Source organism: Erythrolamprus reginae, chromosome 2 (genome assembly GCF_031021105.1).
Source record: "Erythrolamprus reginae isolate rEryReg1 chromosome 2, rEryReg1.hap1, whole genome shotgun sequence".
Lineage (NCBI taxonomy): Eukaryota > Metazoa > Chordata > Lepidosauria > Squamata > Dipsadidae > Erythrolamprus > Erythrolamprus reginae.
The window spans coordinates 83,836,754-83,850,840 of record NC_091951.1 but is presented as its reverse complement, the minus strand read 5'-3'; the positions used below and the strand labels follow the sequence as shown (position 1 = coordinate 83,850,840).

The 14,087-nt window shown below is 40.6% G+C and overlaps 1 protein-coding gene across 1 annotated transcript in view; it reads right to left on the bottom strand.

Annotated features, from left to right (window-relative positions):
• Positions 1-12,251, bottom strand: part of PHF2 (PHD finger protein 2) — a 155,241-nt gene extending 142,990 nt beyond the window's left edge. Inside the window, exon 1 of the mRNA XM_070738534.1 lies at positions 10,900-12,251. Within this exon, the coding sequence (XP_070594635.1) occupies positions 10,900-10,997 (98 nt within the window). The 5' untranslated portion in view covers positions 10,998-12,251. The remainder of the gene's footprint in view (positions 1-10,899) is intronic.
• Positions 12,252-14,087: the final 1,836 nt, after the last annotated feature.

Genomic DNA, 14,087 nt, shown 5'->3' with positions numbered 1-14,087 from the left:
AGACCACATTTGGAGTACTGTGTTCAGTTCTGGAGACCTCACCTACAAAAAGATATTGACAAAATTGAACGGGTCCAAAGACGGGCTACAAGAATGGTGGAAGGTCTGAAGTATAAAACGTATCAGGAAAGACTTAATGAACTCAATCTGTATAGTCTGGAAGACAGAAGGAAAAGGGGGGACATGATCGAAACATTTAAATATGTTAAAGGGTTAAATAGGGTTCAGGAGGGAAGTGTTTTTAACAGGAAAGTGAACACAAGAACAAGGGGACACAATCTGAAGTTAGTTGGGGGAAAGATCAAAGGCAACATGAGAAAGTATTATTTTACTGAAAGAGTAGTAGATCCTTGGAACAAACTTCCAGCAGACGTGGTTGGTAAATCCACAGTAACCGAATTTAAACATGCCTGGGATAAACATATATCCATTGTAAGATAAAATACAGGAAATAGTAAAAGGGCAGACTAGATGGACCATGGGGTCTTTTTCTGCCGTCAGTCTTCTATGTTTCTATGTTTCTATGTTTAAGAAGCATATTGTCCTCAACAATCAATGACCTTAAAACAACATGTGAAACCTCCCTCTCCCTATCATATGTACTAAAAATTTAAATAATCTTTTTTAAAAGTGTGATTTTTTTAAAAATCCTACTTTTATAAGAATTCCATACAATTCAAGGCAATGTACATAATGTTCCCTCTTGCACTGAATACAATATTCCTCAGTGTAGGAATAGAATAAGGACAGTCATCCAGATGACTTCTGCACTGAAGAGAAAATAGAATTTATAGTCTCCTAATTTGTAATCTGACATCTTAATTGTTACATCAAACCTGCTCCATTTTCCAGGAACTGGATCAAATAATTAAAGTGCATATTAAACTTTAACTCACAATGCAATGTATCTAGTACTGTATACAGAATCCACATAAAATAACGGTAAATGAAAAATAGAGATATATAAATTGAACTTAATTTTCTAGTTTATTATTTTTTATTTATTCATGCTTGTCAATCTATTCTGACCAGTATTCAAGAAAGCTAAGTGTTGTGGTTGGCTCTGGCCCAGCTCCTGCCCCAGGGAATGTGGAGGCGGATGCAGAGGAAACCTCAACATGTCATAGAAACATAGAAACATAGAAGTCTGACGGCAGAAAAAGACCTCATAGTCCATCTAGTCTGCCCTTATACTATTTTCTGTATTTTATCTTAGGATGGATATATGTTTATCCCAAGCATGTTTAAATTCAGTAACTGTGGATTTATCTACCACGTCTGCTGGAAGTTTGTTCCAAGGATCTACTACTCTTTCAGTAAAATAATATTTTCTCATGTTGCCTTTGATATTTCCCCCAACTAACTTCAGATTGTGTCCCCTTGTTCTTGTGTTCACTTTCCTATTAAAAACACTTCCCTCCTGGACCTTATGTAACCCTTTAACATATTTAAATGTTTCAATCATGTCCCCCCTTTTCCTTCTGTCCTGCAGACTATACAGTTTGAGTTCATTAAGTCTCCAGAACTAAACACAGTATTCCAAATGTGGTCTCACCAGCACTCTATATAGCGGGATCATAATATCCCTCTTCCTGTTTGTTATACCTCTAGCTATGCAGCCAGGCATCCTACTTGCTTTCCCTACCTCCTGACTGCACTGTTCACCCATTTTGAGACTGTCTGAAATCACTACCCCTAAATCCTTTTCTTCTGAATAGGCCTGTTTTATTGCCGACAGTCCGGTAGTTTAGTTTCCTCAGACAAAGAAGAAGGTGGGAGTGACATGGAAGAGGAGGGCTTGGCACACAGCCCAGGAAGTCAATCTCCATTATCTTTGGTCGATTCGGATACGGAAGTCTTAGACCCACGCAGGCGCAGAGTTATGCGTAGAAGAGACCAATTGAAGACATATTACAGGAGATAAGAGAGGCCACCTGTGTTTGGGTGGGGCTCCAGTAATTAGTGCTGCTGATATAAATAGCAGCGTGCTGGCTTGGCCGTTGCGGAAGATTATCTGATCGTTGTTCTTCAGGACTGCCTTGCTGTTTCAGGACTTTGTTTGTTGATTTTTCATGACTTTGAAACCAAAGCAGAGCAAAGTGTGTGTGTGTGTTTCACATCGTGGAAGAAGAAGGGCTGTGACATTTCTTCACAAATGCAAGATAAGTACTTAAGGACTGATTAAGGGAATTGTACAGACTACCAGGTTGTTTTGGGACGAGTGCTCTTTGCAATACAAAAAGAGTGCTTAGTTTATTTTGAATTTTGTGATAAAGAGCATTGTTTTGAATTTTCAAACGTGTGTGTGTCTGAAATTTGGACCCTTGAATTTTCGGGAGGCTCATACCAGAGAGCCCGGCAGAACAGCTAAGTAACTTTTCAATAGCAGAATAAAAAAGCTAAAAAATATGCATTAGATTTAATATAAAAATTAATACTAACATTAATTAGAAGTTAAAAGTTAAGACAAACTATTCAGAACTCAAACACAAACTTGCATCCTGTAATTGTTGCTTTTTCTAGAAAGTTCAGAAGTTCTGTTCAGTTCTGGAGACCTCACCTCCAAAAAGATATTGATAAAATTGAACAGGTCCAAAGATGGGCTACAAAAATGGTGGAAGGTCTTAAGCATAAAACTTAATGAACTCAATCTGTATAGTCTGGAGGACAGAAGGGAAAGGGGGAACATGATCGAAACATTTAAATATGTTAGGGGGTTGAATAAGGTTCAGGACAGATGTGTTTTTAATAGGAAAGTAAACACAAGAACAAGGGGGTACAATCTGAAGTTAGTTGGGGGAAAGATTAGAAGTAACGTGAGAAAATATTATTTTACTGAAAACTTCCAGCACAAGTGGTTGGTAAATCCACAGTAACTGAATTTAAACATGCCTGGGATAAACATATATCCATCCTAAGGTAAAATACAGGAAATAGTATAAGGGCAGACTAGATGGACCATGAGGTCTTTTTCTGCCGTCAATCGTCTATGTTTCTAAAGTGACGTTTTCTTTATATCTGTTTTTCTTTCTATAATTTTTCATAAGCTTACCTTAGCTCCTAGTTTATAAAGCTTGCCCCATTCTTTAACTTTATTACTACACATACATAAAATTCTAATTTGAGTAACTTGTTCCATCCCAAACCTGGATGTAATTATGTTTTATACATAGAGAGCAAATAGTTCTTAGAAAAGCAAACGTATATGGACTTTAACTTTAGCTTTTTTCTTTTCAACTACAAGTTTTTACACCTAAAATAATAATATAAAATAAAGAACTACAACTCTTGAAAATGTAATCAACTGAGTAAAAAAAGGTAGATTGAGAAAGCTTTTCCCATTGCATAAAGAGTTTCTGCATACCATTCAGAAGTTTTCAGAACTCCTCTGAAAATATGGAAAATATACCACTTACTAAAATTCATTGTCTTACAATTTTCAAAATGAATATTGCAATGGGATGATTCTTTATCCCTTCATTTTTAACTAGGTTTGATTGATAAATTAGCAATATTACTACATATTGTGTCATGAAATAGTTACTTATTAGTGTATTCTTTTTTCATTCTGTCCATGGCCTATTACTTCTCAAAACATCATGGATTTCTTTTACAAATTACCATTACAAGCCCATAACAAAAATGCTTTTTATATTTCAATTGGTTTCAGTTATTTAAATCATATTGTATGTTTTGAATGCTGTACAAAATAGGCTATAAAATTATAGAAAATTGTTCCCTTTCTTGTTGAACAAGCTCATTCAACCCGAGGAGAAAATGTTGTTACTTTGAACAATTATGAGTAAAAACTACATAGTTCTTACCAAAATGGGTCAAAATATTTTATTTCTTTTGGAAGTCTGAATATTAATTACTCTACAATTATACTTAATAGAATTTGTAAAAGACTATTGTGCAAAAGTAATACATTATTGGATTCTGTCTCCCGTTCTTATTGTATGAAATATTTTTCATAAATAATACACAGTTTTCCAGACCTGGGCATATTCAATCTAAAATGCTAATAAGTGAATACAAATATACTGCTCAAAAAAATAAAGGGAACACTTAAACAACACAATATAAGTCCAAATAAATCAAACTTCTGTGAAATCAAACTGTCCACTTAGGAAGCAACACTGATTGACAATCAATTTCACATGTTGTCAGCACATTCAACTTTGTACAGAACAAAATATTCAATGAGAATATTTCATTCATTCAGATCTAGGATGTGTTCTTTGAGTGTTCCCTTTATTTTTTTTGAGCAAGGTATAAATATAGTACCAACAAACAAAGAAAAATACAATTGAAATGAAAATAAAAGTATGACATGCAAAATGAGAAAATATAAGCACTTTTAAAAATTAAGTAATTTGTCCAAAAAAATCCATTTTTAACAAGCACAAAAAATAACCCAACAACAACCAAGAAATTTTTCTGATTCTATCCTGAGAGAGTGAAGCAAGTGACATCACATGCATCATAATATTGAACAAATGATCTGAATTACATAATATGCTTCATTTGTACTCTGACATTTTGATACCAGTATCGCTTCTAAAGATGGCTGTGTCATCAGGGCAAAAGCCTTTACTTTAGCAGCAATCCACGTCATTTGGCAGAATCTTTTAAATTGTGAAGGATCAACATGGGGATTTCAGGTGCTTTTCACATAGCAATAGGCACGAGTCTAAGCTTTTTACATGGGGATAGGCTCACATTGTGAACCACAAGTCACAATTACTTCATATTCCTTATGATCTCATTGCATAAATAATATTTAAGTTGTATCGGTGATGTTGTGATGCAACTGATGCAAATTATATAATTTTCACAATGAGATTATGACATAAATTACCTCACTTGCTCATTTTCCTTTCCCTGTGGACACTGAGTGAGATGTGTTCAGCAATGGAATATACATTCTGCTAGATCTTAACTGCCATCTCAACATGCATTGGAAGTTAAACAACTTCCAAGGTCAGCATCTCATCCTCCATAGTTTTAACACTCAAAACAGTGACGCCTATAAAAGATTTGTGTAATATAGCTCAAGAATTTGTCTCAATCCAAAAGCAATAATCTCACTATCCTAACTTGTGCTGACCAAAATTATTATACAGGGCCAAAGGCCGCCGCATAGTTAAGACAGAGATTGCAATAATCCAGACAAAGGATGCTTAAATATCAGCAGTTACAGTAAGACATATGCCCAAATAAGTTCACAATTGGTGGTATTAAGTTAAAGCTGATAAAAGTGCTCAAACCACAATTCCCTATGACACCTGCAACTCCAAAGTGATTCCTTAAAGTAGTGCTTCTCAATTATTTTCTGTAACACCCCCCCCCACCAGAAGAAGTAAACATTTTGCACCCCTAACTGGCATGCTTCTTGTGGCCTGCCCCATCTGATATGCCACCCCCAAATTGCACCTCACTGCAAGACATGCGTCCTACCTGACACTTGTACCGGTACCTCTGTCGCATTGCTCAGTGTGGTGTCCAGGGCAGCCTGTTCTAAAAGAAAATGTCTCAAGAGTTTGAGAAGTTTGATTGCATGACATTTTCCTTTAGAACAGGCTGTCCTGGACACAACGCCAAATGTGACGGAGGTACCAGTACAAGTGTCAGGTAGGATGCGCATCATTCTCCCTGTGGCAAAAAGAAGCATGTTCCCCCAGAGTCAAACTCCCACCCTGGCATTACTCCGTGCCTCCCCCAAACTATTTGAGCACTGCCTTAATGGGACTGCCTCTCCTGTTTTGTATAGTTGAACAATCTGCCATCTAAAATATCAAGACATTAGGTAGCAAATAATGTTTTGACATTATATATAGAATATAATTCATGACTGCATCATTAATGATTACATCATTAGGATTATATTCTCTTATTTTTAAAACCAGATTCAGACCTGATGTATAATATTTGTTTATGCTTAAAGGTACAATCTTACACATTTCAACTAAAAAAGCATTTTCTATTGAGTATGAATACACAAAGGTAGAATCAAGCTATATGAAAACAACAGCTAAATCTATACATATCTTGCTAGACCAAAACTTAAGAAACCATTACTGTGAGGTATGAAACAACCATAATTAATTTAAAATATAGCTTAGTAGTCTCCAGATAAATTGAGAACTGATTACAGTTCCCAAAATGGCATGATTTATTGGTCATGTATTCTGGTTAAATCCATTATAACTTAAAGGTGTAAACATATATCTGCATTTATTTTAGAACTGAAGATATCACACTTCATTTTTTAAAAATAATCTCATGTCAGGGTACCATAGTCATCAAAACTGCTTGGGTTTCCTGCTTGGGCAGGGGGTTGGACTTGATGAACTGTAATGTCCCTTTCAACTCAAATAAATAAATAAAACTGAAAAATTAGATACAATTCAAGAAGTAAATCAGTGTCCTTCAATATATAGCTCACAGATGAGCTGGATTTAAATTTCCAGTGCATTTTTCTTGGGAACATCAATCCTCCCCCCAGAAGTTCATAAATACATGCAAAAAACCAATACTTTCAAAAGTAATATAAATGCTGGATTTACATGTAGCACATTTTTAAAATGTATTAAAATTAAAGGACATTCCAAATATGGGGTTTTTTTCCAGTTAAATTGGTCACATATCAATTAGCTAGTGATTTTGTATATAATGAAATTTTAGCTAATAAAACCCATCCTATTTTCTGGAGGAAAACTTTATTGGAGTACCTTTTTTTGTTCTCTCTTTTGAACTTCCCCCTTCCTGTGTATATGTGTATCCCTTTGAGAAGCTCCTCTTTTAAATCATAATGGCAACAAAATGTTGTCATTACACAATGTTTCCCCGAAAATAAGAGCCTGTATTATATTTTTTTGAACCCTGAAATAAGCGCTTGGCCTTACTGACATGCACTCAAAAGCCCAATTAGGCTTATTATCAGGGGATGTCTTATTTTGGGAAAAACGGGGCATTATGTTTTGTTGTTGTTGTTCCTTTGTTCTGAATGCTACCCAGTTTTCAATTACTCAGCAAAACTATTTCACAAAAGTCTTGTTTAGGTACATTCTTCACATGTTTTTGTTTGTTTAAATAGCTGTTTTTATCGCAAAAGGTAGCTAATAAGTAGTGAGATTTACAATATAATGAATCTACTTTCTTTCCCCCCATCCTAAAATCAGATAAAACTAAGGAAATAAATACAGATGCTTAAATTTTCTATTATTCAACTTTTAATTCTTAGAACTGAAACATATATGGTAAACAGCATTCACATTTTGCATCATGTACATAGTAAGGAGTGAACATAAGCAATAAGTATAGTAAGGAGTGAAACTAAGCAATTAAACATTTCAACTTACAATTGTGTGAATATACCTAAATAGCCACTTATCTTTATTATATTTATCTATAGAGGTCAGTTGTAACTAAACAGAGGCAAAAAGTTTGTGAGTATTAAATACAGAACTATTTTCTTTAAAACATTATTGTATTTTTAATAGTCAGTTGTCAATTTGAATGCATGGATGACATAAAGGGAAATTATAGTGAAATCAATTTATTTTTTTAAATGAAAAATATATGCTAGCTAACAATACCCTGTTTTTAATCACAGCATGCACTTTGAATTATAGATAGTTGTGCAGATACTTACATATGTGGAACTAAAGATTTCAAGACAAGATCTGCTTGTACTCTCTCCTATATCTCTCTGTCTTTCCTTTGTAAACTCAGGCTAATTTTAAGCAGTTTGTTTCAAAGCAGAAATAATAGAGTATGAATCTACTGAAATTAATGGGCTGGACTGAGTTATTACCAATCTTATTTGAAGAAAGTTTTTTTATAGTATACAAAATTATTTCTTATTTCAGCATCAAGTACTGAAATGTCCTTTAGTCTTTGGGGATTAAAAAAAACAACTATTATTCCTTAGCAATTCATGGTGTGTGTGACAGACAGAGAGAGTAACATCCTCTTCCCAAAAGAGATCAATACAGTATTATGGGTTGTATACAAGCACTAATTGGCACAACTCTTTAAAGCTGGATGATTTTGAAGGGTACAACTTTATTCTGTGCATCAGACACGAGGAATTATAACCTCCGATCAGATTATTTATTTATTAGATTTGTTTTAATGATATCCTTCTCCTTAGACTCAGGGCGGCTTACATGTTAACAATAGCACTTTTTAACAGAGCCAGCATATCGCCCCACAATCCGGGTCCTCATTTTACCCACCTCGGAAGGATGGAAGGCTGAGTCAACCTTGAGCCACAATGAGATCTAGCAGTCAGCTTTAGTGGCCTGCAGTACAAATTATATCAAATTTTCCCAGTTTTGGCCGGACAGTGACTTACTGATTTTTTTTAAATAATGGTTTTTCACAGTTCATAATGGACAAACCCCATAGTAAACAAACTACTGAAAAAAAGCATCCACCACAACCAAAGAGACCCCATTTTCCTCATCAGTTCTTTCACACCACTTTGTCTATTCCTCCGAGGGGGAGGCACTCATCCTTGCCCTCGAAATTGCCTTTCCCCGAAGGTCAACCTGCTTTTTTTTTTATCTCTTGCCCGCTGCTTCGTCAAGAAAGGCGAGAGAGACCCCCTGCAAGTTGTAGACGAAGTTCAGCGGCGAATCGCAGGAAGATTATTCCATCGGAGACACCTCCCTATCGTCCAGGCGCTGCTAAAAAGCCTTATAAAACATACTCCAAAACGAAACGCCGAAATCCTTTTAACTCCTGCCCAGAGCACCAAGAAAGAGAAGCCCGACTAAAAGAGCCTCAGACTGGAGTTTACCGGTAAATTTCGGCAGCCCGAAATTTAGAGACAAACAGATCCCAACCGTTTCTCAAGCGTCAACCGGCTTCCATCGGAGCTGCCTCAAGTTTCCACAATGTACTGTATATTGCAATATATACACAGTATATTGCAACAACGACCTAAAAGACGAAGCTGAACGAAGTCCCTTCCCATTCTTCCTGCAGCTCCGCGTGTTATTCATTTTATTTTATTTATTTATTTTATTTTTAAACGAGCGACGTGTCTTGCCTTCCGCAGGCAACACAACTCCAGCCACCGCGAGGCACAAAGATCAGCTCGATCCGCCAAGATTCGTATCCCAGAGAAAGTCCCCTGCAAAACAACAAGGCAGCCGCGGGAGAGGGTGAAGCGATCATTTAAAGCCCCGAGAAAGCCTGACAAAGACGAGAGGGCGGAGGGGGGGGGGGAAGACCACCCCCACACACACACACTCCTGCCCGAATCCAGTTCTAATCGAAAGCGAGGAGACAAGCGGGTGGGCGAGGGAGTTTCCAAGCCCCCGCCGCGTACATTGTCTTCAGATTCCGCTGCTTGGCGGTGGAACAAGGCGAAGGAAAACAGTCCGCCGCCCAAGGAGACGGCAGCCCGAGCTTTGACCGGGGGGGGGGGGAGTGCCAAGGGAAAATAAGCTCTCCTCAGACTGGGTCAAAGAACCCACACCGTCCCTTGTATCTATATTTCGGGAGCAGAAACACACACACACAAAACCGGGGGGAAGGGGGGCACCGGGAAAGTGTCAGAAGCGGACGTGGCAACCGTGGGGGGTGAGGGGGTGGGCTGTGGCTTTCCACAAAACAGCGCTACCTCAGGAAAGACTCAAAAAAGGGGGTCTCGCCTTTCTTAACGCTCTCCTCCGCCCACCTTTCGAGGGGGGTGAGGTGAAGTCTGGCCGGGGATTCTATTTGGAGGAGCGGACTGACTGGGTCGCTCCATACTTAAAAGAGTCCAACCCAAGGCGAAAGCGGCCGGGCTTCTGACAAGGCTGCGAAACAAGGAATGCCCTCTGTTGGCCGCGGCTCTAGGGGAAAGCCCCGCCGGCTCTCCGTTCCGAGGTGCCAAGTCGGGGCCCGCGCGCTCCCTTGGCCAAAACGCGGCGCCTCAGCAGGCGAGGAAACATTCGCCACCACCTCAGTCGCCCCCTCCCCTCAGGAGGCGCGAAGCAAGTGACCGCCCGGACCGCGGTCTCCCTCCCACCCACCCAAGAGCCGCCTCAGCTCCGATTCCCGCTTGCTCCGTAAAGCCAGCGAGCCAGTCCTTTCCCGGGACTGGCTCGCTGGCTTTTCTCTCTCAGCCAGACATTGTGGAACCGCTTTCCTCTCTCTCTCTTTCTCTCTCTCTCTCTCTCTCTCTCTCCCCCTCACACACACACACACACACACGCTCCCCGCCTCCGGTTCTGATCTCTCCATGCCTTCTGTGGAGAAAGTGAGGGGGGGAAGCTTCTAACCTTAAATCCTTAACCCTCCCCCCCATACGATCCACCCAATAAAGACCCCGGTCGGGGGAGGGGCGGAAAGGCAGCGGGCGAGAAACCGGGAGCTAATAAAATAATAATAATTTTTAAAAAGGGGGGGGGAGAGAAACACCCTTTAGCACAAGCAAGTCAGTCAGTCAGCCAGTCCGCCCGCCCGCCGTCCCTCCCCGAGTAAAGGACAATAGCTCTCGCCGCCGCCGCCACCGCTACCCGCAGCCCCTTGACACCAGAGCCCCGGGAGCGGGGGGGGGGAGTCCATTGTGTATGCCCGGGCTCGACAATTTACGAAACAAAAACAAAACCACCACACACACACACCAAAAAAAAAAAAAAATACAAGAGAGGGAAACGAGAGAGTGGCTCCTCCTCCTCCTCCTCTTCTCCTCCAAAAAGGCCTGTTGGAAAACTGCACAGAGCAGAAGCAGCGAGCCAGGAGCCCACCATCTCGCTCGCTCTCGCCGCTGCTGCCCTGGCGAGCCGAAGAGACGAAAAAGGCCCCGAAGCGATAGGAAGGGGGGGAGATCTCTGCCCTAGAGCGGAGGGTGGAAGTGGGGGGGGGGAGAGAGAGCAAGGCCCGATCGCTTTGTGTTACCTGCCGTGAAACCAGTCCTTGCAGGCGTCGCACTCGATCATGAAGCGGGTTACGTCGTAGGGCAGCCTACAGATGCAATAGACGGGCACCGTCGCCATGTTAGCTCCCTTCAAAACAACACTGGATCCCAAGGCAAAGCGAGCCGTGCGGGAGAGTCAGCCAGCCAGCCCCAGCCAGCCCAGCCAGCCAGCCAGCGGAGGCAGGCAGGAAGGCAGGGCGTTTTTGCTGCGGCTTCCTCGCTGTTGGGGAGCTCGCTCGATTCTCTCCCCTCCTTTGCCGCCACGGGCAAAAGCGAATCCACCGGGCCTGGAGACGGCGGGAAAGGTGGAGGGAGGGGAAGGGGAAGGAAGAGGGGGGGAAAAGCAGCAGCAAAACAAAATCCGGAGAATCCAAGTGAGCGATCCTCAAGGGCGAGCTGCAATGTCAGAAAAAAACAACCAAGGCTTCCCGAAAGTTTGACTGCATGGCTCCCTCTTGCCTGGCGCCGGTTCCAAAAGCTCGCTGGCAGCTCGCTGTTGTTGTGGAGGGTTTTTTTTTTCTCCCCCGTTTTCTTGCTTTTCTTTTTGTTTTTGGTCGTAGTGCTTTCTAAACGATCATTATCCCAAATGTTGGACGAAATGCATTCTATGGCATGCCCCCTGGTGACAGTACAGTACCGAAGCTTTTCATAAACACTCCGAAATGTAGCCCTTTCCTTGTAATGTCCTTACGTCAGCTTGCAACATTGTAATATTTCCTCTGATGGGGCTGGGGAAGGAGGCTGCAGAAAAGGGGAGGCGAATATGCGAAAACTCCCAAGCTTGGCACCGTGCAAAATATTTTTTTTTTAAAGGGTGGCGGTGGTGGGGGCGAGCAAAGGAAAGACGACTGAGAAAATAAACAGAGAAAATAAACAGAGAGGCGTGCTAAAGCGAAGGGAGATTATTATTATTATTATTATTTTAAAAAATTACAACCGATTTAGCCGAGGATTCTTGGGAGGAGAGAGAGAGAGGAGGGGAGGAGAAGGCGGGAAGAAGCTTCATTGAAAGGAAGAGAAATATCGCCGCGACTTCTCCAAAAGTGGCGCCTGCAGTTGAGAGCCTCGTCCTATTTTTTTAAAAAAAACCCTCTAAGAGGGACGGGTAGAAATTATGGAGATGGCCAAAGAATCGATGCATCAGCTGAGGTAATAAAGCGGAAGATCGAAACGTTGGACAACGCGCTGCTCTGTTTTAAACTCCTGAGGTATTTAACAGCCTGCTTTCCTCTTCATTCTCCCAGCTTGCCAACTTGGTTGGAGGAGAAAGAAATACTGAGAGAGCAAACCAGAAATACTCTCCATCCTTAGCCTCTACTACTTCTCCCCTTCCTTTCGCCCTCCCCCCCCTCCTGGTTTTGCAACAGGACTGACTTAAAAAAGAGGGAGCGAATTACTTTTCCGGGGGGGGGGTATAGACTTCTAGGGCAAAGCTTGGGAGGTTTCTCTCCCCCTAACAAACGAAAGTGCGACTCCGCCTCCTTCCTTTCTCTCTAATTGTTCATGAAAGTAGAAAGCGAGTCTGAGGAGACGATCCGAGGAAGTAGCAGTTCCGCTCTCAGGCGTTCCGGTATTTGGCGTTCTGCGATTTTACCCCGAATCCATACAAAATAACTTTTTTTAAAAAACGATCCCCACCACCACCCGGTAGCTAAACTGCTACTCTTAGCATAGCCCCTCCCCTCCCGCCATCCCTGCTCAAAAAGTTTTTGAAAGTAGTACCACGTGTCACTTTGCTGCTTTGCTTTAATTCACAGTTGTGGCCATACGTTAACTCTCGCGGTAGTACAGACCCCCCCCTCACCGCCCCTGTGTCTCCCACCCCCACCGCTACCCCCACCCCTGCTCCCGATTTTTAGCTGTCCTTAATTTTTCGGTAGTGGACGTTAGTAATGCAGCGAGGTACTCGTGCAGGGCCAAAGTTGTGAGTTCACCATTCTTGCCTTTCATAGTGACGCTTTTTAAAAAAATTGCCAGCAAAGCGTGGTGGTCACCTCCTGTTGCTTCCCCGGGCACATTATGGCTCTTCTATATATAGGTGTACTATATCGGATCAAGGTGGCTTTATTTGTAATTACCACCGTTCATTATTATTCCTTGTGTGATAGGGTGGTTGCCCTGGTCAGAGTTACTCTGCTGTTTTAAAATGGGGAACCTTTGAGTTTATTCCGGCTTTAGATCTGTATCTATGTTCCCATATGAATACATTTTCCAATCATTCTTATTTAAAACAGGAAACCATCATGTGCTTACTCCCTTCTCTCTTAAATTTCTTTCCTTGTTTCTTTCTTTCTTTCTTTCTTTCTTTCTTTCTCTCTTTCTTTCTGGAGTGCGTAAGCACACCACTGTGCCTATGGTCCCTGTCCTATTGTCCTCTTTTATTGTTATTTTTACCTATGTTTATACATGTTATGTATATCCTATATACGTTTGACAAATAAATACAATAACTGTCTATCTCTAACTCTATTTTATCTATCGATCGATCGATCGATCGATCGATCGATAGATAGATAGATAGATAGATAGATAGATGTAGATATAGATATAGATAGATACAGAGATACAAAAAACATTACATAACATACAGTAGCAGGAATCCTAGCCCAAGATCAGTCCACAAAATTTTTGTATACTTCTAATATAAATATTTTTGAATATATTTATACGTTATATCTTATACCTTTTTCTTCTTCGTATATCTACCCTCTGGTTTATTTTTGGACATATCATATATCACTTATATGGATTTTTTCAATACATATTCCTTTTTCCATTTCTATATACATTCATTTATATATATATGTCTTTTCCATTTTATCTAGTTTTTTATAAACAGTGTGTGTGTGTGTGTGTGTGTGTGTGTGTCACATGTTTTTGCTGAATTTGAAAACTAAGGGAGACTAGGATAGATCTATTTTGGCCTTATTCTGGCCTCATCAGCTAGCCATACCCTCACTTGGGATTTGAACTTGCAGCCTTCGCCTTGTAAGGCAGAGAATTCTAGGCTACAGTATCTAATCCCTTCAGCCTTATACCCTGGTACACTAGGGTGATCTGACAGAAAAACCATACATACATACATACATACATACATACATATGAAAAAATATGTTTCATTATCAGCAAAAATATGTTACATATATATGTGGGGTTTTTTGCTGAATTT